We start from the raw sequence: 25,665 nt of genomic DNA on the forward strand, positions 1-25,665 counted from the left end.
CGAATACGCACGTCAGTCATCCAATTAAGCTTTGCATAAAATTATTCAAACAGAAGTATATTAAGACTTAGTGACAAATTCATCAAATGAAAAGCAATGCACAAATGTCACATATGTATGCCTAATCACGAAATTGAATGCACGAATACATACCACCGTCTGTCCGGCGCGAATTTGAATGCTCTTTGCACGCTTTTCTAAATTGAATGCTCGTTTTGCACGTCTCATTGACAAGAGTATGAAATCGCATGCTACTGATGCTACTAAATCAAATTGAATGACGCAATTACCTTTTTAAATGTTGATCCACATAGTCATTCAATTTCGCACGAACTTGAATGAACGTAACGTTAATTCGGATGCTAAGTTTACGAAGTTGGGCGGGAAAACCTATATTATTATTAATTCACCATAACCCAATTTGTTCAACTGTCAAAGTTGTGTCATATTTTCTTCCACAAGTGTTATCGTTTTTTGTTTTATCCGCTCAGAGTCAATCTTCCACCTCCAAACAGCACCATTTCCTGTGGCTGTATACTAACCCACAATAAGGCGGAAAGAAGGCATATGACATGACCTCGGTCTTTACCGTTTATACACTCCCCCACTAAACCAACCCTCTCGATCCCAAACGAATACTAACACGGACTGTATAACGATGACTTCAGGAGGACAGGAATGAAAGGGTTTTAAAAGGTGTCTTATCACACGTTATCTAGGATGGAAAAAAAATCGTCATTGTCCTTTCTAATGTGTGACATATAAACCAAGTTGACGTTGTACAAGAATATTGAGTGACGCGAGCTTGGTAGTCAGTTGTGTTTCGCATTCTTAAAAGCCCGCTCTTTTCTCGTCAACCCGCATTTTGCACACCCGACACCGATCTTAAAATATCGCGAGTTTAACCCAACCTGGCTCTTGAATAGCATACGTCTCCTTGGTATTCGGATCAAAAATGGATCATTCATAATCGCATTTATGACCTTTATATAGGAGGAATGATTGATGGAGAAATTGATACCATACGATTTTACTGTGATTTTTTTGTACTCGATATTTCATACAGAAACTTTATAGCTCACAGATGCTTTGGATTTTGACAGTGACTTGTTAACATGATTTGCGTGTACGTGTTTTATTTATCGTTCAACTGCTCTAACATGTGTTTTTAATTAGACCATGGACGCATAAAAGATTTACAGCGACATTGAGGCCGGTAATGCAACCCTTTCTGTTATCTGTTTCACTTTCACAGAACAATGTCGCTCTGAAAAAGGCCAGAGAATTGGATCCTACACACTTTTCGCAAGTTTGTCAAATTGAAGCCTTTTGAGCAGAACTCATAATACTGGACGATTTGATAGATCTTTAAGCCACCATGGATAACATGACAGTATCCACAGCCGTCGGACACACACCAACCGAGATAGTGCACACGTTGAGTGCTAACGACATCGTATCCATAGTGGTGTACGTGGTCATCGGTACTTTCGGCATCATAGGAAACACGCTCGTCATGATCGTATTCGGGTTGCTAACACAGAAGAAAAGTCAGGTGAATATGTTCATATTCGACCAGGCTCTCATTGACGGGTGCACGTCTGTTTTGCTGATCCTATTCGGGGTCGTCAACGTGTTCAGACCAAGAATCATGGCCTACGAAGAGGACCTCGATGACGGTGCCGGCAACGATACATCTGGCGTCACGGGACATTTCATCCACCTTTCGCCATCGACGGCGGAGTTTTTATGTCGATTCTGGTGGTCGCGGTTCTTCCTCTTCGCTAGTTTTGCTATCTCGACATGGAACTTGACGGTGATGTCGATTGAGCGATACTGGGCAGTGCTTCATCCGATGACGTACTCACGAAACTTCAGCAGGCGACGAGCCTTGATCATGATGCTTCTGATTTGGCTCATTGCTCCTATCATGCAATATGTCCCAACAATTTTCCAGTGGACATGCGGCCCTGGCTCTTGTGTCTACGAGGCATCGTGGTCCAAAGCTGCAGGAATCGTCCTAGGAGTGTCTCTGTTCATCTGGGAGCTCGTCCTCCCTGTCTGCATCATGGCCTTTGTCTATTACAATATCATCACCGAGATGAGGAAAAAGAAAATCGCATTGCAGCAGAAGAAGAAAAAGTTGGTGGACCCACCAAGTGCCACAAGTACACCTACCAGGATGCCAAACAGAGGAGCATCTAAGATCGTACATCCCTCCAGGAATATCACCATGACGCTCTGTATCCTCTTCGCCGTCTACACCATATGCTGGACCCCAAACCAAATCACCTTCCTACAGTTCAACTTCGGAGGACCTTTGAACTTTACAGGAGCCTGGTATCACATCACAGTGACCTTAGCGTTCTTGAACTGTTGCGTGAACCCCTTCATCTATGCTCTTAGATTACAAAAGTTCAAAAAGGGCATGGCCATGCTGATGCAAGGACGATGGCATCGCAGGTCACGGGAAAGCAGAGCAAAAATCACGGAATCGACCAGTTTTAATGGTCTGGACTCACATACTGTGTAATTTTATTTTTGACAGAAGTATAATACTGTATATTTATAGTAAGATTTGATCTTCAACCAATTGTTTTTGAGGAAATATGTATGTGTTTATATTATTAAAACGATGGCACAGACTTTAGAAGAAAGAAAAAAAACCTATGGTAATTTCCAGAGCCTTGTCCGTCACATTATGACATGTGCGAATAACACAATGGCGTATTATATACTCTTAACATGATATCAATGGGATACAATATTGCCCCCGAGTTTATTACTAGAAAGAAATTGCGATTGTGTTTATAATTGTTGTTTTAAATTCCTTTTCATCTCCTATATCATCCCTCTACAACTTAGTCTGCTTAGATTGTTCCTCGTTTTCTTGAAAAGTAATAATTTGTATAAGTGCCTTTTCCACTGATTGTGGTTGATTACCTCTCGCCCCTCAAAATGATCTGCCTGCAAATTTCGATTTCGATTTGTTTTTTCCTTCGATTATTGTGTAGGTGAGATGAGCCTCTTGGGGTTATATATAACTCGTTTGGTATAACACCCCACCCCCTTACAAAATGTTGTTGTTAGTATGTTTAGAGTGGCGGTTGAGGGATATATGAAACGAACTAACTCCATAAAAGCTGAAAATAGACATTGTAAATAAATGATCCTTGGAAACTGAACTAATCATTTATATGTCATTGCAATATCTTTCATTTGTATTTATGTATGTAGAAGAGATATTGTTTTGTTAAATTTCTATCAAAAGAGTAGGCTACTATCAACAAATGTTGGATTCTGGTAAAGAAAACAACAACGAAAATGCGTTGCAATTTCCATTTTGCATTTAATTACTATCATAACTTCTTATTGTGTAAGTTCGTACTATTATGGGTGTGCCACGTCTGGTAACCAGAGTAACGGTTAAATTCACTCTAATGGAACACAATGCATCAAATATTTAGCGAATTTGGTAATAAATTCTGCCAAGAACAGGAAATAATCTCACTTCTCATTGTCGAAGGCTCTCAAAATATTTCGAAGCTATACCTGACATTTTATTCTAATCCTATATCGTGACAACGATAGTAATACGAGAGTACACTAAACCTTGGTTGACAAAAACAAATGTGTGGGGTTTCAGTTTGGAATTCCATTGAAAATGAATCGTGACTGTTATTTAATATGCCCTGCTACAGAAAAAAATGTTAATTTGTCTTAAAATATCTGACGTCAATATATGCCCTGCCAATGAAAAGGGGAAAATTTTCCTTAAAATAGCTGACGTATATGCTCTGCTGAACAAAGGGATCATTTTCCTAGAAATATCTGACGTCTATGCCCTGCTATTGAAAACTGGATAATTTGCCTTAAAATATCTGACGTCCTTCAAAAGCTTTAGATTTCCGGGTACCACCAGAACTAAGTTGTTATTTTTTCGAATTGTTTTGCTCTAAACACTTGTTTGTTAATTTTCTTTGCCAAGCATGTAAACTGGTCTAGTTCAAAATGAAGATATCCCCCCCCCCCCTTAATTGCGACAAGAATTTTGTCTATATTGTTCATACTCACCATTTGTGTACCCTCATAGACGTGAATATCTGTATTTATACACAGGTATATTTATCATTTATCAAGAGGATACTTGTCTCGTACTCTTGCAAATTCGATATATGAAAATTGAGTTTCAATATCATTGTCATTAATACTCAGTTGGTTATTGATGACAATGCTCCACCTAATTAGATTATCTTTTTTATTATGCTAACTGTCTTTAGGTCGAACAATTCATCACAGCAATTTCGTATCTGTATACACAGTTGTATTTATTATTATCAAGAGTTAATTTGTAGTCTTGTAAATTTGATAAATGAAATTTAAGTTTCATTATCATTGTCATTAATATAATTCAGTTGGTTATTTGTGATAATGTCCCACCTAATTTTTTAGATTATCTGTTTTATTATGCTACTGTCTTTGTCCTGAAATGCACAAAAGAAGAATGTGGCCCATTTTTCAAATCTTAGAAAAGACAACTGGAAATGAAATCATAATTTTGCTGTTGGTTTATCAGAGATTGTTCATACTCTTCCCCCTCCCTAAGATGAATCTTAGGTCCGTCCCTGCACGAGTCAATTTAATTAAAATATAGGCATAATTAAAATTGTAGTATTTTCCTAAAACCGTAAAAATTGAAAATGGATTATTAATCAAATCTTTCTGGCGAAGGAAGTAACCAGGTCCGCTTCTTCTTGAATCATCCAATAACCACAATTAAATCCGGTTCTGTCAAACAACATCTTTATGATTGAACATATTTTCTAAGTTTTTCTCAATTAATTGGGCACTGCTAGTTGTAAACTGCTCATGCATAATGAGGACGGGACACGGTTTTTATCCGTATCACTATGCCCCCCCCCCCCAAAGAAAGAAAAAGAAACTATTTGACAATGTTGTAAATTCTCGTTTGATTGAATTAAAAAAGCGGATCCAGGGGTGAAGGGGCCCCTTGGGGAAATATTAAATGATAATGACCTATTCAAATGTCTTTTATCGTGTTCTTTACTATCTAAATGATAATTCTGACTTTGGTATTTTGATGAATATGTAAATAAAACTGATCCCACGCTTTGAAATGTATGACTTTGTAGTTAATAGTGTTTGTGGTATAGAACTAATTCACACTTATCCCTTTCTTCCTTCTCTCTCACTTTAAACCACCCCTTCCTCTCTCTCTCTCTCTCTCTCTCTCTCGCTCTCTCTATCTCTCTCTCTTTGTCTCTCCCTTTTCTTTCGACTCTCTCCGTCCCTCTCTTTTTTTCTCTCTCTCTTTCTCTCTCTCTCTCTCTCCCCCACCTCCCCCCCCCCCAAAAAAAAAATATATATCTTCAGAATTATTTCATAAATAAAAATCGTACGAATACTTCCACATGCACTGCTATGCAGCTTTTAACTCCATAAGTGGAATCTTAAACAAAAGGAGGGACAAAATACCCCCTCCCTCCATTTGCTACTGTTGTGTGTGTAGAAAATGAATGCAAAACTTCCAAGCCCCCCCCCCCCCCCCCCCCCACCTGAAGATTTTTTTTGGTGGGTCTGGTGGGGTATTGACATAATTCGTGGAGAGAAGAGATACTGTTTATTGACATGTCCTTAACTAATGTGTGAAAGGACATCCTATGTGAAAGTATTCTTGTAATAATTGTTATAAAGCACGAGGATGAATACAATATGGGACATGCTACCATACAGGTGAAGGATATAATGCTGGTATATTATGTTATACAATATTGAAGGTGGACATCGAATACATTGAAGTAGTAGCTTACACATTACACCATTTCTAATTCAAAGAACATCTCGCAGTAAACTCAAAACGACTTGTTATAAAAAGTAACAGAAAAACGTCATAAAAACAATAGACTTGACTTTCATGAGACCGCACCCCCCCCCCCCCCCCCGAAGAATCAAAATGGCGACAAAAAACTGCTCAAAAATTGATCCAAAACGTGCATATTTGTCTGGAAATATGTACAGATTGTTGGTAAAAATAAAGGGGAAGAAAAAATCAAAAAGATAATATATCAATTTCGAAAAAACAAGGGTTTGGGGTGGTATAGTTACCGCCATGCACCCTGGCCCCTTTACGCAGATATTATCGGCGCCCTTTTCGCGTCCCTGGTATTGCCGGATGGTGATGTCAAATCGGGGTCATTTATTAGAAACATCAGCGCTGAAAACAACCACTCTTGTCTAAACACACTTAAAGGAAACCAAAACCTTCATACTAAGTTACTTTTATTGTAAAGTTTAAAAGATTTGAATAAAATCAGTGAAAATTTGAACAAAATCGGGCAAGCAATAAGAAAGTTAGAGCATTTTGAAATAACTAGTCACTAGAGGGCGGTATTCAATTTGATGACATCATCTGTGAACAACTCTCTATGCCTTTTGTACATAAAATTTCACAATTTTTTTGTTTTCTTCGTATTTATTTGTGTTCTTGATCCGACTTCATAACATGTGAAGTAGAATATCATTTTGCATTCTATATCTTGCTTTCAGGGGAGTACATTATCTCAATCACAAGAAAGAAGGAAAAACATGAAATTTGATGTACAAAAGGCATGGAGAGTTGTCCACAGATGATGTCATCAAATTGAATACCGCCCTCTAGTGACTAGTCATTTCAAAAAGCTCTTACTTCCTTATTCCTTACCCGATTTTGTTCAAATTTTCACTGATATTTTTCAAATATCTTAAACTTTACAATAAAAGTAACTTAGTATGAAGGTTTTGGTTTCCTTTAAATAATATGCCAGCCAAAAACTATATGAATGTATTATAAACATTGAACAAATGGTTGGTGTTCAATTTTCAACATGTACACCTTTGTTCATTTTCACATATTCGAATTTTGCCACATCATATTTACAAAAAAAACAAAAGATCTTCGACAATGCTACCCCCGATAACCAGGCACGTAGCCACCGGTGGGGCACGGGGGGGGGGGGGGCACGTGCCCCCAACAAAATTCCAGGATCGGTTGAACTTTTTAGACCCCTTTTTTTTACCTCGATCGATAACATGTATGAACCCCACCCCCCCCCCCCCCCCCCCAAAAAAAAAAAAGAAGAAAAAAAACATCAAAGTCTGGCTACGTGCCTGCTGACAACCACTGGCTACGTGCCTGCTGACAACCACTACAAACTGAAAACACTTTTTTGTAGCGATAATAATTGCACGGTTTGCACCGGTCTTTATTTTGTCAAAAGGTATAAGGTTACGATTCGTGTTGTAACTGAATAGTCTTGTTCAGACGGGGATTTGCTAGTCGGCGTAAGTTAATCCCTGCAGCAGTAAATACCTCATAATTTCACTTGCACCATTTATAGTTGTCGACACGCTCTTACTTGGACCTTCCACCGACCAGCGTAACTTACGGAAGTGGTGGAGCCCGCACTAGTTGACCTCAACCCGCTAAACCGTGCGAAATAGGCTTATTTGCATTTCGATTGTAACAAACAACCCTCTTGAAAGGAGATACTCCGAGTCCCGGGTGTAATTTGCCACTCTCCACCCAGGTGACAGGGCACCGTTGCAGAAAACTTACCATTGATGGCAACTACCATGGCAACAGGGCTCAACAGCCAATCAAAATCAAGGTTTCCATGGTAGTTCCATTGGTGGCAAAGTTACCATGCTTGAGTGCTAGTCATTTGGCGGGTCGGCTATAACCGATCCCCGACACGGCACTAATGTTCTTTGGCAAGGCATTAATCTACATTTTCCACACTCGACCCAGGTGATGTTAATGGGTACCTGGCAGGATTTAATTCCTTAAAATTCTAGAGCGCTTTAATGGCAGCTACGCTAAAGTCGGGGGTAATGAATAATTTGTGCGCCTCGGAATAGAATTGTGTATAGACGGCGCTATATGAATGCCTTTTATTTTATTTAACCTGCTAGGGTAATAATGTGATGAGAGAGGCGGAAATGAGTGCTATAATGTAAGAACCCATTATTATTATTATGACGCGGTGTTGCCTAGAAAATACATTCCACTTCCCTGTCAAAGACCCCCCAAGACCTTGACTCCGTTTTATTTCTGGATACGCAACAGATTTCAAACATCTAGCCTCAGGTGGTCTTGACTAGACTGTTTTAGTGTCAGTTGGTCAATCCCGAAATAATTATGTGAGCATCGTTCCTCCCTTACGCTCTCCCATACATGTTAGTGTATAATTTTCGTGCGGTGCGATTTTTATTTTAACACGCAAATTACATAGGCAAATCGAGTTGCAATTAATTCGCTCGAGTCGACCACATCAACTTTCCCACATGACGTCATCGGGTCTAAGAATTTGTCTTATCTTTCGTCTTGGCTAAGACAAACTGCTTTACGTGTTTAGAATACGGCTAAGGCAACTTTCTTAACCTAGACAAATTCTTAGACATTTTCTTAGACTTAAGAAAAATGTCTTAGAAGTTTATTGAATACGGGCCCTGAAGTATTATGACAAGGATCTGTTGGCTTCCTGCTTTGGCAGACGATAGGAAATTTTACCATTGCCAACCGCTTCCGCATCCCGGTAATATATTGCGCCAAGGCAATTGTTTTCCTTGTTATTATGTCGATCTTAAACTAGTGACAATCACCTGAAAATCATGAAAATATCGGATTGCATTGAAAATAGTATGTACATGATAGTACCTAAATCCTATAATGTTTTCAATCTGTTGTGTAGTAATTGTGTAATAAATCTACTTGTTTTCTGCAGAATATGGGTCATTTTGAAATCTTCAAACAGTCATTTCTTACCATGGTTACACCCCGGGAAAACAATGTTTGTAAATATGAGGCAACCAAGGGACCTGCGGCTTTAAAGCCCCACTGCAATAGCTACTTGCGCCCTCTATATGGCAAACAATGCCTAATAGGTGACTATCGGTTCCCCATGGTCCCCTTTTTCTTATGTTAAAGATACTATGTCCCTTTTGCAGCCAACATCAAATTGTGTAGAACTTTGCAGGAATTATGAATATGTAATGTATCATCCTATCTGTGAAATTTAAACGTTAGCAGTGTCCTAATATTCAAATTATGCAAGGAAAACCGTTTACTTGCTAGACTGCACTGTCAGACACTATTGAGTGACTGACTGGCTTTTTTTCTTCTTTTGTAATAACATACATAAAATGAGCTATAAAGGGTACATGAGCATTTGTCTACATCAATAACCCACTTCGGTCTTGTAAAGGCCAAAATTAAACTGATTGAATCTTTGCGCAGCATAAAACGTACGACCGTTCGGTACAATGGTCTGAAAATCAGACTATTACTTACTGGCTCTATAGCTCTTAAGTCGATTTGACAACTAAAAGTCGTTATTTTCCCACTTAAAGACATTTTCAAGCCCCCCCCCCCCTTTTTTTTTTTTTTTAGGGAAGTCCTAAATTGAAATTACCTTTCAAATGCCGTTGGAATTTAACCTTTTCATTTTTTTTGGCCTGCAAATGGGACATAGTACCTTTAATTGAGAGCTTATTATTTTGATGAGAGAACCACCTGTCATTGACCATGCATGGAGGTTAATCCCTCTTGGCCAAACTAGTGCAGAGGGGTTTTAATGTCACATCCAGTTCACTTGGCTAGTGAGGGTTATTATCCCATGCATGCAAGGATCATCAGTGCATTGATATGGCTCGAACCCAGGACCTGTTGTCACTGTTAAATGACCACTGCTCGTATGACTATTGTCATCCCGACAATAGTTTTGTTTTTCTTTCCCTTTCCTTTACTCTTCCTCAATTTCTCCTATAAGGGAATTCTCTTGACATTAGAACATATCAACAAACTTTTCTGTAAGGCTATTACATGGTGTAAAGGGAACATCTACAATAATATTTCTGACTACTTTGCTGAAAATACCAATTTTGTTATGACGTCCACCACCCTGATTAGAATATTTCATCAATTAAAGAAAAACTAGGAAGAAAAAAATTAGGACATTACTAAGAAGGTCTAACCATGGGTCAATAACTCGGTGGTCAGAGACTGCAGGAAGTTTGGAAACTGACATAAGGATTTTTATACAAAAACTATTGAGGATATAATGAATTAGAAAGAAAATTTAGAGACATGATTGTTCAAATAAAGAAAAAATTATGAAGGAATGCTCGAGGAATTGCATGGATAAAAAGGTTGATTGCCATTCGTTCTTCAGCCGATGAACATTTTTTTATCCAAAACAATAGATCCTCGCCTCCGATCACAAACTGGTAGACAAAAGAATAACAGAGGGGGCGCAAGCAAATCCTGTCACACTTTGATACATAAATAGTTAATTTTCAATAATTCGTATTGCTGTTTGAATACCCCAGAATCCATGATTGATTTTAAAGAGATTCTTCAAAGATGACGTCATATCATTTTCATAATCCATAACAATAATCATGCTCTCATCACCTTTGGAGATGAATATTCAAAAGGTATTTTGAAAGGCTAAACATTCTTTACTTTTCCTGAAAAATTCGACTAAAACTGTAAATCGTCATTTAGATTTATGCAGGTCATTGGGTCAATCATTTCCTAAAGTCAAAGCTTCTGTTCGTTTTTACTTTCTGTTGACATGAATGGAAGTATAAGATTCAAAATGCAGCAGAAGAGAGAACACGTTCTTATCTTCTCGTATGTGTGTTCAGGAAGGGCCTACAGTTTCCTGAAGTTTAGTTTCGTTTATAATTAGTTTGGTTACCTACCTACATATGTAGAGTGAAACTTTATACGTCTCCCCCCCCCCCCACACACACACACACACATTTTGGAAGTCTTGTTTTTCGTATTTTTTAAAGCATTATATTCAAGTTTTAAGTATCAAGTTTATTTGTCTTCCAGTAATCAGTGGCGGATCCAGGGGGGCCCGCCCCCCCCCCCCCTTGCGAAAAAAAAATCATGTAAAAACACGTGATTTTTTACCTTTTGGCGCCAGGGGGGAGGGGGTACAAATTTCGAGGACCAAAAAAAAAATGTGTTCACTACCCCCCCCCCCCCCCCCTCCCACTGAGCGACTTTTCGGCCGGCGCGATTTTCAAATTTTCGGGAGCAAAAAAAAAAAAAAAGTTGGGCCCCCTCCCCTAAGAAATCCTGGATCCGCGCCTGCCAGAAATCATATGTAACAAAATATAATGAGTATAATCATAACAGTTCAATGTATTCTACTCCTTTCCGGTCTTTACATAGGTTAGAACAAAGAAGAAAATTGGTAAAAATTCCAACCCCTGAATGAAACATCCTAGACGGGTCTGTATTGATGAAAGAAATTTAAAAAATAGTAATACTTGGCCTAATAATAAACTTCGTCGGGGCGAATCACTGAGGGACAAACATTGTCCGTTACAACGCACAGAGGGCGGCAAATAAATTTGACTGAAATTAGTGTGTTGACCTTCGCTTCGTGTATACGGAAACATGGATGCCATCTGAGCCGACGTACGTCCAAAAACCAAACAATACCAGATCGATCAACATTACACCCCTTAAATAGCTAATCAAAGGTAAGATTAACCATCCTCTTCTTTTTGTATCATATGTGCTACAATAAGCTATGCATTAGTTTTCATATCCTATCTCCAAACCCCATGGAATATTGATGTAAACCTATCTGATTGTTTGTAGTTTTGACATTCTCTTTCACTGGTCTTTGCCTGTGTGCTGTGACTGTGTGCTGCGCCTGCTGCTAATGTGTTGTGCAGTTACCAGTTGAATCATGAATGGACGTGTGTCACTGTGCATTCAATAATTCAGCATTTCATTATGTCCGAATTCCCTGGTCAAATTTGGAGCAATATCATTCACTATCCAAGCATTATTGAGCTTAAGACAAAATGTGATGCAATGATAAATTCAGAAAATACAGGATGACCACTCCAGCAGAGCCTCCCTACACATTGAGCGCTCTCAATCTGTATGAAAAATGAAGGCTGACCAAAGTTTGGGGACATTTTTAGTACATATTACAAAATGTGATATTCGATCTATGATTTCTCATATTCTACACAAATTTATTAATTTCATTTATTACCAAATCGACGGCAAAGTTTTTTACTACAAATTGGTTCAACTAGAAAATTTATATTCGAAGGATTTCAGAGATAGACTATCACGATCTAAAAATTTGATGTCCGATCGCGCGTGCACCCTGCATCAAAAAAAGTCTTAAAAACAACGAGACCTAACTTCACGCATGGGAGTTTACAACTGATTAATACAAAAATGCAATCCATCAAAAATAAGGTAAATAAATAATTTGCAAAGCAAGATATCATACAATCACAGCAGTACCACTTTTACTTACAATTTTGAGGATATCTGGTCTCAAATGACGATTTCCAGAAGCTTATCGGTAAGTTGATAATTTTTCGGAACGGATACAAAAGACTGCATAATTTGCCAATTTTTTTTCAATATTTTCACAATTTCACACCCAATTCCAAAGAAAATTGGAGGTACACAGAGTTTGTACCTTAAATATGATGAAAATGTGAATTTTTAAAACTGAAGTAAAATACTTGACAATTTTTTAAGGATGCTGCAAAAAATATTTAGAGAAGTAGGGTGTCTGATTGCACACCCGATGTTGTGTGCTAAAATCCTTCATGCATGCCTAACATCTGTGCCAAGTGTAGTTCTGTAAACATAATGTAATGTAAACATGTTATGGTTATGTCATTCAAATGTATTTAACAGGTATGTATGAAATTACATGCTTTTAATTGATATATATTTTTACAAATGTTTTATACAAAGATGGAATCTAAATAAATTGAATTGAATTGATCCAACAAGGTTGTACTTTCACTTGTGCATTGATCAGTACGTTATATCTTTTCTTTTGTCAGGACCAGATGAATCCTGCATATCAAGTCAACTTGCCGCCCGGGTACCCTCAATCAGGTAGGTGATGATTCAACAATTCATCCTTTGTTTGGTGCTAGAAGGGTTTTAACTCGTATACCTTAAAGTCCATCTGCACTAGGTCGGCCAGGAGGGATTAGACCTCCCTGCAGGGTAACTGACAGGTGGTTATGTCATCAAATCAGCTCTCAGTTTTCAGAAAAAGGGGACCATGGGAGACCAATGGTCACCGATAAGGCATTGTTTGCTACATGTATATGGAGGGCGCAAGAAGCTATAAGTAGTGCAGTGGGGTTTTAAAGGTAATACACAGTTATGTTAATATCTCAACAGGCTTGGATTATGAAATTTAAAATTTGCATTACCATAGTGAAACCTAGCGTTAGAATTATAAGCAACTTTGATAAAATGGGCTCTAAAATGCTAAGGATTTTGAGAAATTAACATATCAAAATTATTGATGCTCCCAAATTTTAAATAGCGCTTTCGGCCATTTAATGGTAGCTGCAACTATGAAAATCTTGGAATTTGCAGTTCTGATATATCATTTCCTAATGGGAATAGAAAATCAGTCAATTTTAGTCAAGAAACATCGTTTTGAAGGTAAGGTAATGTCAATCTTGAGAGGGAGCTATACAGCATAAAGAGTTTATTATTCACAATTTCATCACTTCAGACTCGATTTCAACCGCGACAACGATCATTAAATATTGTAGGATGATCCGCAATATGCTTCCAATATATTCATGACCCCATACCAAAACTTTGTATTACCTTTAAGACAAGAGTTAATGCCCTTCTGGCTCTGAACAAGTGATATTCAATTCTCATCATCTCACATACATGTTTCTGTTTGGAGCCAAAGGGCATTAATTCATAAACTTTAACACAGAGTTAATGCCCTTTTGGTTCTGAATAGACAATATTCTAAATATTTGAATTTAGAATTATCTTTAGTAGGTATGCAAATTATTGATGTATCTGGCAACAGCACACAGGTGATAGAATTTAGTGCTTGCATACTTTATGACAAATGTTGACAAAACGACAAGACCTGTTTGAAGTATGCCCGACCATGCGGCCCAGAATGTAGTCAAATACTATTAAATAGGCCTCTTTAATAGCCTTAGCTATAGAATACAGTATTTTTATTGATTGTGTGAACTGATCTATTTTCTCAGTTTGGGCTATCCTATTAACTCCACCTTTAATAAGTAGGTCAATAATATTGTCATTACCATATGACCAAACTTATGCAATTACTTCTCTCCATGGAATTATGTTTGATGATTTATGACATTTATTCTTTCTTTTTTTTTCTTGGTTTATTGAAGCCACTATGGTCCATGTACACTAATTATTGTTCGTTGACCATGTTGTTTGTATAATTTTAACATAAATGCGATGCCTTTTTTTGTGTGTATTTTTAAATGTGTTTGGAAGTTGTGAGCATTTCAGCCATTGGCTGCTAATTGCGATTTGTATCAGTGTTGGTAATCAGTGTTCATTCATTATCATTTCTGCAGGAATACCATCCGATACGAGAAATGTACCAATGCAAGGTGTAATGCCACCCCTGGCCTACTCACCTGCACTCTACACTGCTGTTAACCCCACGCTCAATCAACATGGCTCTATCAGTATGTATCACTACATATAATCATTCTTTGTTAGGCCAATTCTCTGCAATATGTCCTCCACGACAGATACGTCGTGATCTTTTAGATCCCTTGTTGACCATACATTGCGAGACAAAGGAATATCACTAGTGATATTATTTTCGATGTGGTCTTTGTTCCACATTTTTTCATCCAGAGTAAAGAACCTGTTGATACAACCATCAAATAATTTTTTTTATAGTATTTTTGCCATTAGTCATGGTCATGCCAGGAGACTTTCATTCATGAATTAAATATATGAATATAATCTCATGTCGTGTGGGACTCGTTGGTAGTTGTGGAGATGTTGTGGTCGGGTGAATCCATCACTGTGGATCACATGGTCCTGGTTGGAATCCCTGACATGGCACCAATATCCTTAAGCAAGACATGTATTACTTTACCTTTGCCATATTCCACATAGGTGAGGTAAAATTGTGCCCGGTATGAAGAAATTCCTGTATGCTACTGTAGCCGAGAAACTGTAGAGAGCATTATCATGGCAGCTCGGCTAGAGCTGGGGTAATAATATGATTGCATAGGCTTACGGGAGAACAATATAATACAGGGAAAAAATACACGGGGGCTCGGGGCGAATTAGCCCCCAAAATGCCCAAAAGAGCCCCGAAAGTCTTAAAAGAGCCCCCAAATTTTGCATAGAGTTCAATGCAAAACAAATTAGAGAATGTTATTTCCATGCAAGCAAGCTTGAAAAGTAGCCCCCGAAATTTTTAAAGTAATTTTTTCCCTGATATAATAACTGATTAGGCTACCCTGGGTAAACAAAGCAGTAAGTAAATATTATAAATGTCACAGTTGGGAGGTCGATTCCTCCATGTAGCTTTATGGTGTTAAACATTATTCCCTTTTTAACTGGTAACTGTTTACTAACCCTTCCACTAACCCTTCAATTATTTTTCTTAAATTCATCTCCCGAAGTTTTTATGGAAATCAGTTTACCAATTGATTAAAATTTGTGTACATGTTGACAAATTTTAAAAGATTTCCAAGGCTTTGTTGACCTATCAATACTTTACTAAGCAAGGTGGATAACAGTAGGTATCACAGAAGAGCTGCGTTGAGTGGGGACACACAGAGCTCAACCACGCAAATTCTCTCTTTGTGAAGGAAGATTTTCATATCATGTAAAAAATAAATATTATAAAATTATATGTCTCTCGAAAGCTCAGGATTCTGTCTTTCATGTCATGTCATTTTCATCAAAATCCATTAATTACTTACGACACAGTTGCTTGAGATTTACCCTCTAATTCGTACGGTCTCACTTCGTTTGTCGCCATTTTTTTTTGACGGCCGATTTGTATCCCTAGTTTTAGCTCAATTCGCTTGAACGCCATTCGTCTTTGAGTTTTAAAAATCCACTGGTTGGAAAGAGCACATCTTAAGCTTTATTTTCATATAAAAACTGATGGGAGTATGTTTCAAAAATATCGTGAAAAATCATAGTGAAAAGTTTAAAACAATTTTTCTATATCAGAAAAACATACTTTTAATTCAATTTTGATACGAGAAGAAAGAGAATTTACTGGAGAATACGATCATGTAAATATTAAGAATGACCGCTAAATGGCGCTAGAGCGCGAATCCGGTTAGTACAGCTTTACTCTGTGTATAATACGCACTGAGCAAAAGTGACTAAAGCAAGCAAGCCCCCAGCTTCGCACGCGGACCCGACGGGAAACGTGGCGGCCACGTGTCGCATCACCGCACCCGCCGCTTGCCGTCCCATCAAGATCCGAAACGGAGCATGAATCTGAGGCTTCAAATATCGAAACTGAGGCAGAATTTGCAGCATTTGGCGAACAAATTAGTAAATACATATATATTTCGACGGAATTATTATGCTATCGTAACCTAAACAGATTTTAAAGCGATCACAAGACCAATAATACATGTTTGTGTTTTTCCACTCGCAATTTTTCTCACACGTCATGCGAGTTAACTTTGAATTTCAAAGTGACTTTTTAAGAAATTCAAGAACAAACTTCTGTAATCTTTGTCAATTTATAGAGTGAAAATTTAATCAAATTTTGTCAGAAAAAAAATATTTTGTGTGTTTCAATCTACATCAAAAAACTGTAATGACGGTTTTTCTGATCTTTGGATAATAATTATTAAATTCCAATTAAATTCAGGCAGTGTCTTTTCAGTAATCATGTCAGATTGCTATCTGTAAGAGGACATTTTTTTTTTTTTTTGGTCTAAAAAAAATCATAACGACTCAGCCAACCGCTGAATAAGCGGGGGGGGGGGGGGGGGTCAAGAAATTTTGTAATTTTCTCCGTTGGGGGGGGGGCCCTCTGGATCCGCCACTGCCATACTTTCTATTGATGTGCCAAAATTCATTCCCCTACCATTAACGGTTTTCAATTTAGGCAGACTTGAAAACACAAAAAAAAGCTTAAGGGTGCTTTAAAATATGAGGTTTTAAGAGTTTAGAGCCTTTTTCAAATGCCATTTAAAATTAATTTAAATGGATTTGATGATCCAAACTTACAGAAATGATTAAGCTATATACATACCCCAGATATGCCGAAATTCAGCCCCACTTCATAGACACTCTTAAGTCTAGCCATGTTTCAAAACCCATGAAAACTTGTTCCGGCGACGCAAAAATAGCCATATTTTGTCACACGCATCAAAATGGGCTTCATTTCATTATTTGAAAAATTCCACAAAAAAAAATATTTGTCTAAAGAACCTGGAAAAAAATAGGCATGTAGAAATCCATACAGAGAACAGATTTCTTGAAAAGAAAGGTGATTCATCAATTAATTACAAAATTATGTCACCTTGAAAATGGCTAATTGTCAGTTATAGCCTAATTACGCAAAATTTGACCATTTCGTCTCTTATGTAAGTGGCCGTATTTTCAAAAGTACTAATTCAAATTCGACAAATGAGGTATCAAAACTCCTCTTTCCATGTGCTCTAAAATGAAATGGGCAGGGGAAATGAAATGTAGATACTTTCAAACTTTAGCTGTGATACCTAATAACAGGGAAACAGAGTATCTTGTTACCAAGTCGTATTAGTACTAAGAATCATGAATTCTAATCTGCTGTAGTCTGCAAATATTATTTTCACTGCAGGAGAGATTGCGATGAACATGTACTTTAAATATTAAAGGCATCGTTTAACAATGTTAAATCTGAGATGCATGGCCCTACATGTACATGTTATCAGTGTCTGTGATGTGGTTAACATTGAAGCCCTAAAAAAAAATGCGCTTCAAAATGATCATGAAGTGCCTCAAAAAAGTAAAAAAATCTTTGAGCGACAGGTTTTACACATTTCCCCCATACACATTTCCCCCAATAGACTGTAGTGTTATGAAAACCGTCAGGAAAACGCAAAATTTGGTTTCGATTTCCAATCATAAATATCCTGATAATCAGACAGGCGAATCGTCTTGTAAAAGTTCCTGACTGACCTAAACGTTTATAATTATGCAGCATGAGCTAAATCTAGGATTTTTTTTCAGAATCTGAGACAAAGTTACCCAATCCCTTTAAAGTAAATATTGGGCTGTATTGACATATTTTTTGACAGGGAGAATATATTTTACCTACATCTCGTTAATTAAAGATAAAGACCAATTCTGGTAATGCGATTGCATTGTGAAAGAAACGTTGTGGAATCGATCAGAAAAGGTTGATCATCTAGCATATAGGTGTGTACTGCAAGGTTCTGGAATCATCAAAATGATAAGGAATTTGGCCCTGTCTTGGTAAAGTTACAAGCACTGTACACAGAAAGATGTGTATGGGACTACGCGACACGTGCGTGATATCTGTCAGGTCCAAATAGATATAATAATTTACCAAATATATCAATTAGTAGGTGGTTTCTTGGCAAAATTCGTATTATCACGTATTAGTCAAAACATATTCTTTCACATGATTGGTAATAAAAGCTTCCATTTCATTTTTTGAGAGGGGAACGTTTCCAAAACTGATCTTTACCTTTAACGTGCGTTCTCTCCATGAATGATCTTTGTTTAGCTGGTGCGAATGGTCCTGCAGGAGCTGGTGGAGGTCTACTCTATGAAAGCAGTGCATCTCCATTGATGCGGTCATATGGAAAAGGAAGTGAGTTAATATCCGGACACCTACCCCCTGGACATCCACCCCAAGTCAACTACCCCCTAGGACAACTATGCCCTGGACAACAACCCCCTTGGATAGTTGTCTAGATGGTAGTTGTCTGGGGGGTAGTTGTCCTAGAGGGTGTTTACCCTAGGAGTAGTTGTCTCGGGGGGGGGGGGGTAGTCGTCCTAGGGGGTAGTTGTCCTTAGGGGGTAGTTGACTGGGGGTGGTTGTCCTAGGGGATAGTTGTCCGGGGGTAGTCATCCTAGAGAGTGGTTGCCCTAGGGGTAGTTGTCCGGGGGGGGGGGGGGGGGAGGGGGGTGGTAGTCGTCCTAGGGGGTAGTCGACTGGGGTGGTTATTCGGGGGATAGATGTCCAAGGGGTAGGTGTCCTAGAACCAATATCTTCATCATGATATCAAGTTTATTTTAACTGGATGACTTCTGAATTCTTTAATTTTCATAAGATTGATACAGGGAGTGCACAGTTCATGTAGGAAATACCGGTAGGTTAATAATAGCAGCAATATGAGAGATACAGTTAGAGTTTGGTAAACATTTACAGAAAATCTGATATTAGTATGAAAAGAATTATAAAGCTTAAAATTGTCATCAATTCAAATTAGTAACTATGATTTTCTTTGTAAGCACCTCTTCTATAAGCTTATTTTAGATCATGAATTTCCGTTTCCTTGTCTTGTAGTGAAGGAATAGATCTCATGTGTAAAGGGAGTTTGCAAAAACATTCATCCAGTAGTATATCTAGGGTATAGGGGAAATCTTTTTCCTCCAAAAATATTCTAATCTTTAGCACATCCCGTTATACATATTGAATTTTCATATTAAATCATCTATTGAAGATTTATGTACAGTGTAGAAGTTATTGATAATAATAATAATACATTTATAGAGCACAGAAACTATCCAACATTAAGTATATTCTACTGCGCTACAAGAGCTCCTGATATGCTTAAATTTACAGTTAATTAAAAAGATGTGTTTTCAATTTTGATTTAAAGATATTTACAGATGGTGATTTCCTGACTTCAAATGGCAAGTTAGTCCAGAGTTTTGGGGTTGCACAAGCAAATGCTTGATCACCTAGCATTATTTTTGTTTGGTGTTCTCTGTTCTCTCCACTTTGTTTGTGTAATAATGAAGTGTATTTCTTTTTGTACTACGCCCTCAGGTCCGTACGTACTGCCAGCAACTCACACCTCCTATTCCACTGGATTGAATACATCTCCTGCCCACACACAGTCGGCATATACACATTCACTCTCACAGGTAAATGGGCAAATTGGCAATATTTCTAGTATAAAATCTTAACCTGTTAACTCCTGAATTTCTCTCATTGCCATTGGCTTAATACATACACCACCTGGTTCCAGGAAGCAATGGGTTTAATTCCCCTTTTTCTTCTCCTCTTTCATTTTAATGCCTTTAGAGTTGAGTTAAAGTTCAGGCCTGATAAAAACCTGATTTAAATTTGTTTCCTGAGACCAATATTTGACTATCAGTCGTCCTTTGTCTTCAGACATGAAATAGCCCCTGAAATGCCCAAAAGAGCCCCCGAAAATCAGAATCAGAATCAGAAAATCATGGAGTTCAATGCAAAACAAATTTTAGAATGTTTTTTTCATGTAGGCAAGGTTGAAAAGTAGCCCCCCAAAAATAAATATTAATTTTTTTCCTTTTTGTCTACAGTCTAGTGGAGGTACGTTATATAGTGCACAGTCGGCCTACCCTCCGGGGCTGATACCAGGCTTAGCTCCACCAACTAACTTACTCCAAGCTCAACAACAACAACAGAGGCAACTCTATCTACAGAGCACGGCTCAGGTATGGTCTTAGCCGCCAACTTGGTTGCGCAATAGTATATCCCAGTTAGTCAGAGATCTATGTAAGGGATACTTTGGTTTGAATGATAAACCATTTTCAGCCTTAAGTATTCCTGTGATGTACATTCTGCACATTTCTTTGACATTGGTGTGAAATTTCATTTAGATATGTCCTTGCATGGTGGATAATGTAGGGATTCAAATGAGGCCTGAGTCAAAACGGTACCCCGCTCGGTCTTTGACTGTCACGCCGAAACCCGGGTTGGAATATTCAAGTCTTGGGGTTTTCAAGATTAAATTTCACATTGATTTTTGCATTAAAGAATTAAAAATAGACAATTCACAAACTTAAATCTCAAGTTAATTAAAAATATATGCTTTAGAAATAAATGGATATTGTTTCAGTTCACAGTAGGTCTTTTTATCGCTTGAAAATTGGGGCTTTCAAGGATGGAGTCGGGCTTTCGCGGTCAGTTCAGGATCGCAAGTCAAAATATAACTCACCGAAGACTGCAAGTTACAAAAGTTACGAAAGCTTGAAATTTTCAAGTCATACCCGGGTTCGGCAAAACCCGTAATGACTTATGCCTAGTTCAAATTGACACCCTCCCTGCTCAGTTTACAATTAACTTAGTAAGTGTCTGAAAATGTGCAATCTGAATGAAGCCTGGCTATTAGATTAACATCCCTGTATGAGTGGGTAGGATGATGGGGCTGCTTAATTAGCCAGTTCATACTTGCAGTCTGAGCATGAGCAGATGAAAGTGATTGCAGACCAAATTGTGAAATACACGGAGACGTAATATAGTATTGATGACTGCTTTGAGAGAAATAGTTGTTTTTATACGCTCAAGGGAAGGTTAGAATTGTGCTATTGCCCCGAGGCATGCCAAGGGCAATAGCCCAATTGTAACCTTCCCGAGAGCGTATAAAACAACTATTTCTCGAATATTAAAGCAGTCATTAATACTTTTATATGCCAAAAAAAATAGACTAAAAAATAAAAAATAAAAAATAAAAAAACTTTTGTCGAAGATGGGATTCGAACTCTTGCGTACAAAAGGTGGGGTGAGTAAAGTCAGCGCCTTAGACCGCTCGGCCAGCGCGCTCTGTCACCATATACAGTAGTTTTCTCTAATATATACCTTAAAATGGATTGAAAACGGCTTCGAGTGGTGGATGCTTCACCGCTGCTCCATTAAACGGGCCCTTCTTTTACTTTTGCAATGCATATTGGCACGAACTTAGATCAAGATCTATCGGCAGATGTTGTTTTTTTGTTTTTGGAAGTTTATTTTCATCTTCATGTCAACAATGCAAGATAAATTTGTCGGTAAGATCGATCGAGATTCAATTGTATTGAAATTACCGACCAATTCTTCGCACACGTACGGTATCCTCGATCGCTCAGACCATTTTTTAACATGTAAACCTATGGGGTAACCATGGAGACTGACTTATTTTCCCAATAACCATGGTTATTGGGATTTTGAACTGTTTTTTAACCATGGTTACCGGGAATTTTCGGGAACAGTTAAAGTTTATGAATGCAATTTCGACCAATCAGATTGCTGGATTACTTACGTGAGGTATATAATACTGGATACGTGCTCATGAAAGTAATGTAATCATTATTAATTTATGCACAAACTGCACTCCATGATACACAGGTGGAAGTTTTCTTTGAAAAGGGGAAACAAAGGCTATTTATGTAGCACCTCCACCGCTGTAGGAGTGATTATTTCAAAATGTACAGAGTGGGACCTCTTCATGTTTTGAAGATCGGTGGATATTTGGGGTAATTTGGGACATGTGCTAACCGTGAACTGGTCTGTTCAATGAGAGAGGGTAATATTCTGATTGCCTTGGAGCTACATGTAAGCTATTTTGAAAAAATTCTTATAAATCAAGTGTTATCAGTCAAACCAACATTCTGACATTGGATTGTAGCTCAACCAGCAACAAGACATTGATTACATAATGATTATTAGTATTATTATTTTTATTCATGTGCTGAGAGTCAGAGGTGCTTTAACTCATATCATTAGATATAACAATTCTCCTCTAGCTCTTAACAGATGTACAATCAAACCTGCTTTAGCAAACACTTGAATAGAAAGATCACCTGTCTACAGAGACCAAATATTTTGTTTCCCTTGAAAATGGTTTCTCATTGAGACATGTTCTGAAGGAACCTTTCTACAAAGACCACTTTTTGTGTTTCCCTTGGGCGGTCTCTATAGACAGGTTTGACTGTAGTTATAATGTAAGACCATTTCTTGTTTTCTCATCTCCTCCAGCCGGGCATGAACCCTGCACTTGGAATGAACCCAGCAGCAGCTGCGGCCTTAGCTGCTCGACAATCACCTGTACAAGGTATGCCAGTCAACCAGGCCCAACACTACCAGTACGCCATGATGTCAGCCCCGCCCGCTGGTAGCGTCTACCCCAACCCTACCTATTACCCCTCCTATGGTCCTGTCTACCACCAGAACAATGGGGCGATACCATAGTCTAGGAGGGATGAGAAGGGACCAAGGTGGAAGTAAGGGTGTAAGAGGAGGAGACATGGGTAGCTGACTGCTTAGAGGGTGAGAGAGAATGAGAGAGAGAGAGCGTGAGAGAGAATATTTATGACCGAGTGAATGAGTGAGAGAATGATGGGTAATATATCATAGATTCAAAAGTGAGAGAGAGAGAGTGAGTGACACATGGTGTCTCATTCTTATTTGGTTTGAAGATAGAGACCATTTTGCTGATAAGTATCATGGATGTCTTTAGATAAAGCATTGTCATCATGTTTCACCAAGGAAGTGCCAAATAGGTTTCGCTTCCAAAAAAAGAAAAAAAAATCATTGAAAATAAAAGAAAACAAGAAAAAAATTCCCATAACCATATAAAGAGGATATATCACTGTGTATTTTTAAACAATGCTCACAAATGGGGTTTAGATTTATGCCTTGGTCAAAGGTTTAGACCCTCTATGTGGACTGTATTACACACTGTGCATGACGCAATGAGTAGACTATGCTTAAAGCAGTTTTTACCATGTTTTAAGATACTTTAAGAATTCAAATCTTTGCTTACAGGGAGCAAATGGTCTCTGTATTAAGCCTATGGTAAGGTGAGAATTTATTAGTCAATGGATTAATATGGTGCACATATGGTTATTAACAATGAGTAACCAAGTAAGGATGGAGAATCGTGGGTAAAGTTTTCAGGGATACGCCCAGTTATGATGGTAGTATATTGCCCATGCAATAGTATTAATGCGCCCAGTTAGGATGGAAGTATATTGCCAATGCAATAGTATTAATGTTTCATGAATGGTTTAGAGAATGAGAGTGTAGCAGTCACCATACATGTTTGAGTTTCAGTATTAGATTCACTTTTAATGGCAATATAGATGGAATTGTATTTCTCCAACATTAAGATAATATCAAAAGTTATTAGCAAAAGTAAAAAGATGATTGGAATAAGCTCGCAGGGATGTCTGATGGTTATAACATAAATATCAGACATAACTCACTGTTTGTGGTGTATTAAAATAGAATGCCTCCATATGTGATGAAGAGCAGAAATTTGTACAATCACTATTCTGGAACTGAGGAGTGAAATATTTACCTATCTTCAGCCCCAAAATGGAGTTTTAAAAATTAGGCTAGGAAATTGGACCTTCTAACCACAGAATTGTCGACTTATGATAATTGTAATAATTGCAATGATTTGTAAAATAAGACAAATGTCAGAAATTGTATTGACTTCAATGTTGTATATCCATAGAGAGAACAATATCAGATGCAAAATGATTTCTTTTTAAAATTATGATTCCCTGAATCCACTCCAGGTATAACTAAATGAAGTTCAAATGCATGTCAATACTAGAAGGAGTCATTTTGTATTACTAATCCTTAATTCACTTCCCCTTCTCATGCAAGGTTGACAGTTAAATAATCGCAGAATTTCATACCAAGTGAAAGAAAGTATGCATACATCTAGTGGAGAAGAATTCATATTTTGTGAAGTAGCTACTATTTATTCACATGTGAATTATTCTCTACAGTCTCTATAGGTCAGGAATCTTTTTTTAATCAGGCAATTTCTACTATTGCTGACCTGTAAATCTTAATAACATTAGGAAAATATGACACCACTTCTGGTTGGTCCCTGAATGCAAGTATTCTGTCGGAAAGGAAGGAAATTATTATAGCTAGTACTATTTCTCTCCATTTGCTGTTTTAGGAATATTGTCGTATCTGAAATGGTGAAAACCGTTGTTTGTTAGTAGGTATGTCATTTTTGTTTGTACTTTTGTAAGAGCTACGAGAATCAAAAGTAGTTTATTGACGGCAATGTTCAAGAGATTTCTGTCAATTGAAATGTTCACTTTTTAACGATACTTTTAAGATGTGCTCTCTCTCTATATTAATGGGTGATGTTTATCATGTCTAGATTTAAGATCTCTACTTTGTATTCATTTTTCCACCCCCATTCCTTCTAATCCAATCAACAAGGTAGTACCTTACATTTGAACTGCTCCATCTATATTTTAAAGATGGTTTGTCCCTTTTGCAGACCTAAAGACCTGGGGGGTGTTTCACAAAGATTCTAAGTTGAACTTATCTCTAAGTTGGACTTAAAAATTATGGAAAGCCGTTAGCATCTTTGAAAATATTTTGTAAAAGTTATTTTGAAAGGCATAAATTGTTGATTCAAATCATTCATATTATCTATCATCAAGGAGATTTCATGTTCTTGATGTGTAATTTATAAAAAAGTCTAAAATACTTGAATTTCTGCTTTTGAGTATATTTCATTTTAAGGCTCCAATGGCTGTCCATAATTTTAAGTCCAACTTAGTGTTAAGTTCTACTTAGGATCTTTGTGAAACACCTCCCTGAAGTTCCACTAATCCAGTGATATATTGAAGTGGTCTATGATAAGGAACTTCCCACAAAATGAAGAAAAAATGGAAACTGGCTTTCAAAACAAAAATTGAATGTTTAATTCTAGATATTTATTTTCTGGACTTGAAAAATATTTAAAAATTAAGTCAACTGTTACATTTGTTGATTTGAGAATAGCTCCCTCTTCGGTAATTTAAAAACAGCTCTAAATTTTCATTTCTTACCAAGAAAG

General features: G+C 37.5%; 2 protein-coding genes across 2 annotated transcripts; both read left to right on the forward strand.

Annotated features, from left to right (window-relative positions):
• The first annotated feature begins 1,378 nt into the window (after window positions 1-1,378).
• Window positions 1,379-2,533, forward strand: LOC115922528 (beta-1 adrenergic receptor-like). Its single transcript, XM_030981504.1, has one exon. The coding sequence runs from the start codon at window positions 1,379-1,381 to the stop codon at window positions 2,531-2,533; it is 1,155 nt and encodes a 384-aa protein (XP_030837364.1).
• Window positions 2,534-11,417: 8,884 nt separating this feature from the next.
• LOC115918047 lies at window positions 11,418-24,221 on the forward strand. The gene is made up of 7 exons (XM_030982464.1): window positions 11,418-11,559; window positions 12,904-12,958; window positions 14,446-14,559; window positions 18,603-18,689; window positions 19,875-19,972; window positions 20,393-20,527; window positions 22,827-24,221. Exons 2-7 carry the CDS (start codon window positions 12,910-12,912, stop codon window positions 23,037-23,039), a joined length of 696 nt encoding a protein of 231 aa, XP_030838324.1. The 5' UTR covers window positions 11,418-11,559; window positions 12,904-12,909; the 3' UTR covers window positions 23,040-24,221.
• Window positions 24,222-25,665: the final 1,444 nt, after the last annotated feature.

The sequence above is a fragment of the Strongylocentrotus purpuratus genome, unplaced genomic scaffold, assembly GCF_000002235.5.
Source record: "Strongylocentrotus purpuratus isolate Spur 01 unplaced genomic scaffold, Spur_5.0 spur5_scaffold_12, whole genome shotgun sequence".
Lineage (NCBI taxonomy): Eukaryota > Metazoa > Echinodermata > Echinoidea > Camarodonta > Strongylocentrotidae > Strongylocentrotus > Strongylocentrotus purpuratus.

Coding starts and splice junctions, on each gene's coding strand:
- LOC115922528 (XM_030981504.1), top strand. CDS start 1,379: ATGGATAACATGACAGTATCCACAGCCGTCGGACACACACCAACCGAG.
- LOC115918047 (XM_030982464.1), top strand. CDS start 12,910: ATGAATCCTGCATATCAAGTCAACTTGCCGCCCGGGTACCCTCAATCA. Junction 14,560..18,602: donor CAATCAACATGGCTCTATCA/GTATGTATCACT, acceptor ATCTTTGTTTAG/CTGGTGCGAATGGTCCTGCA. Junction 18,690..19,874: donor GCGGTCATATGGAAAAGGAA/GTGAGTTAATAT, acceptor CTACGCCCTCAG/GTCCGTACGTACTGCCAGCA.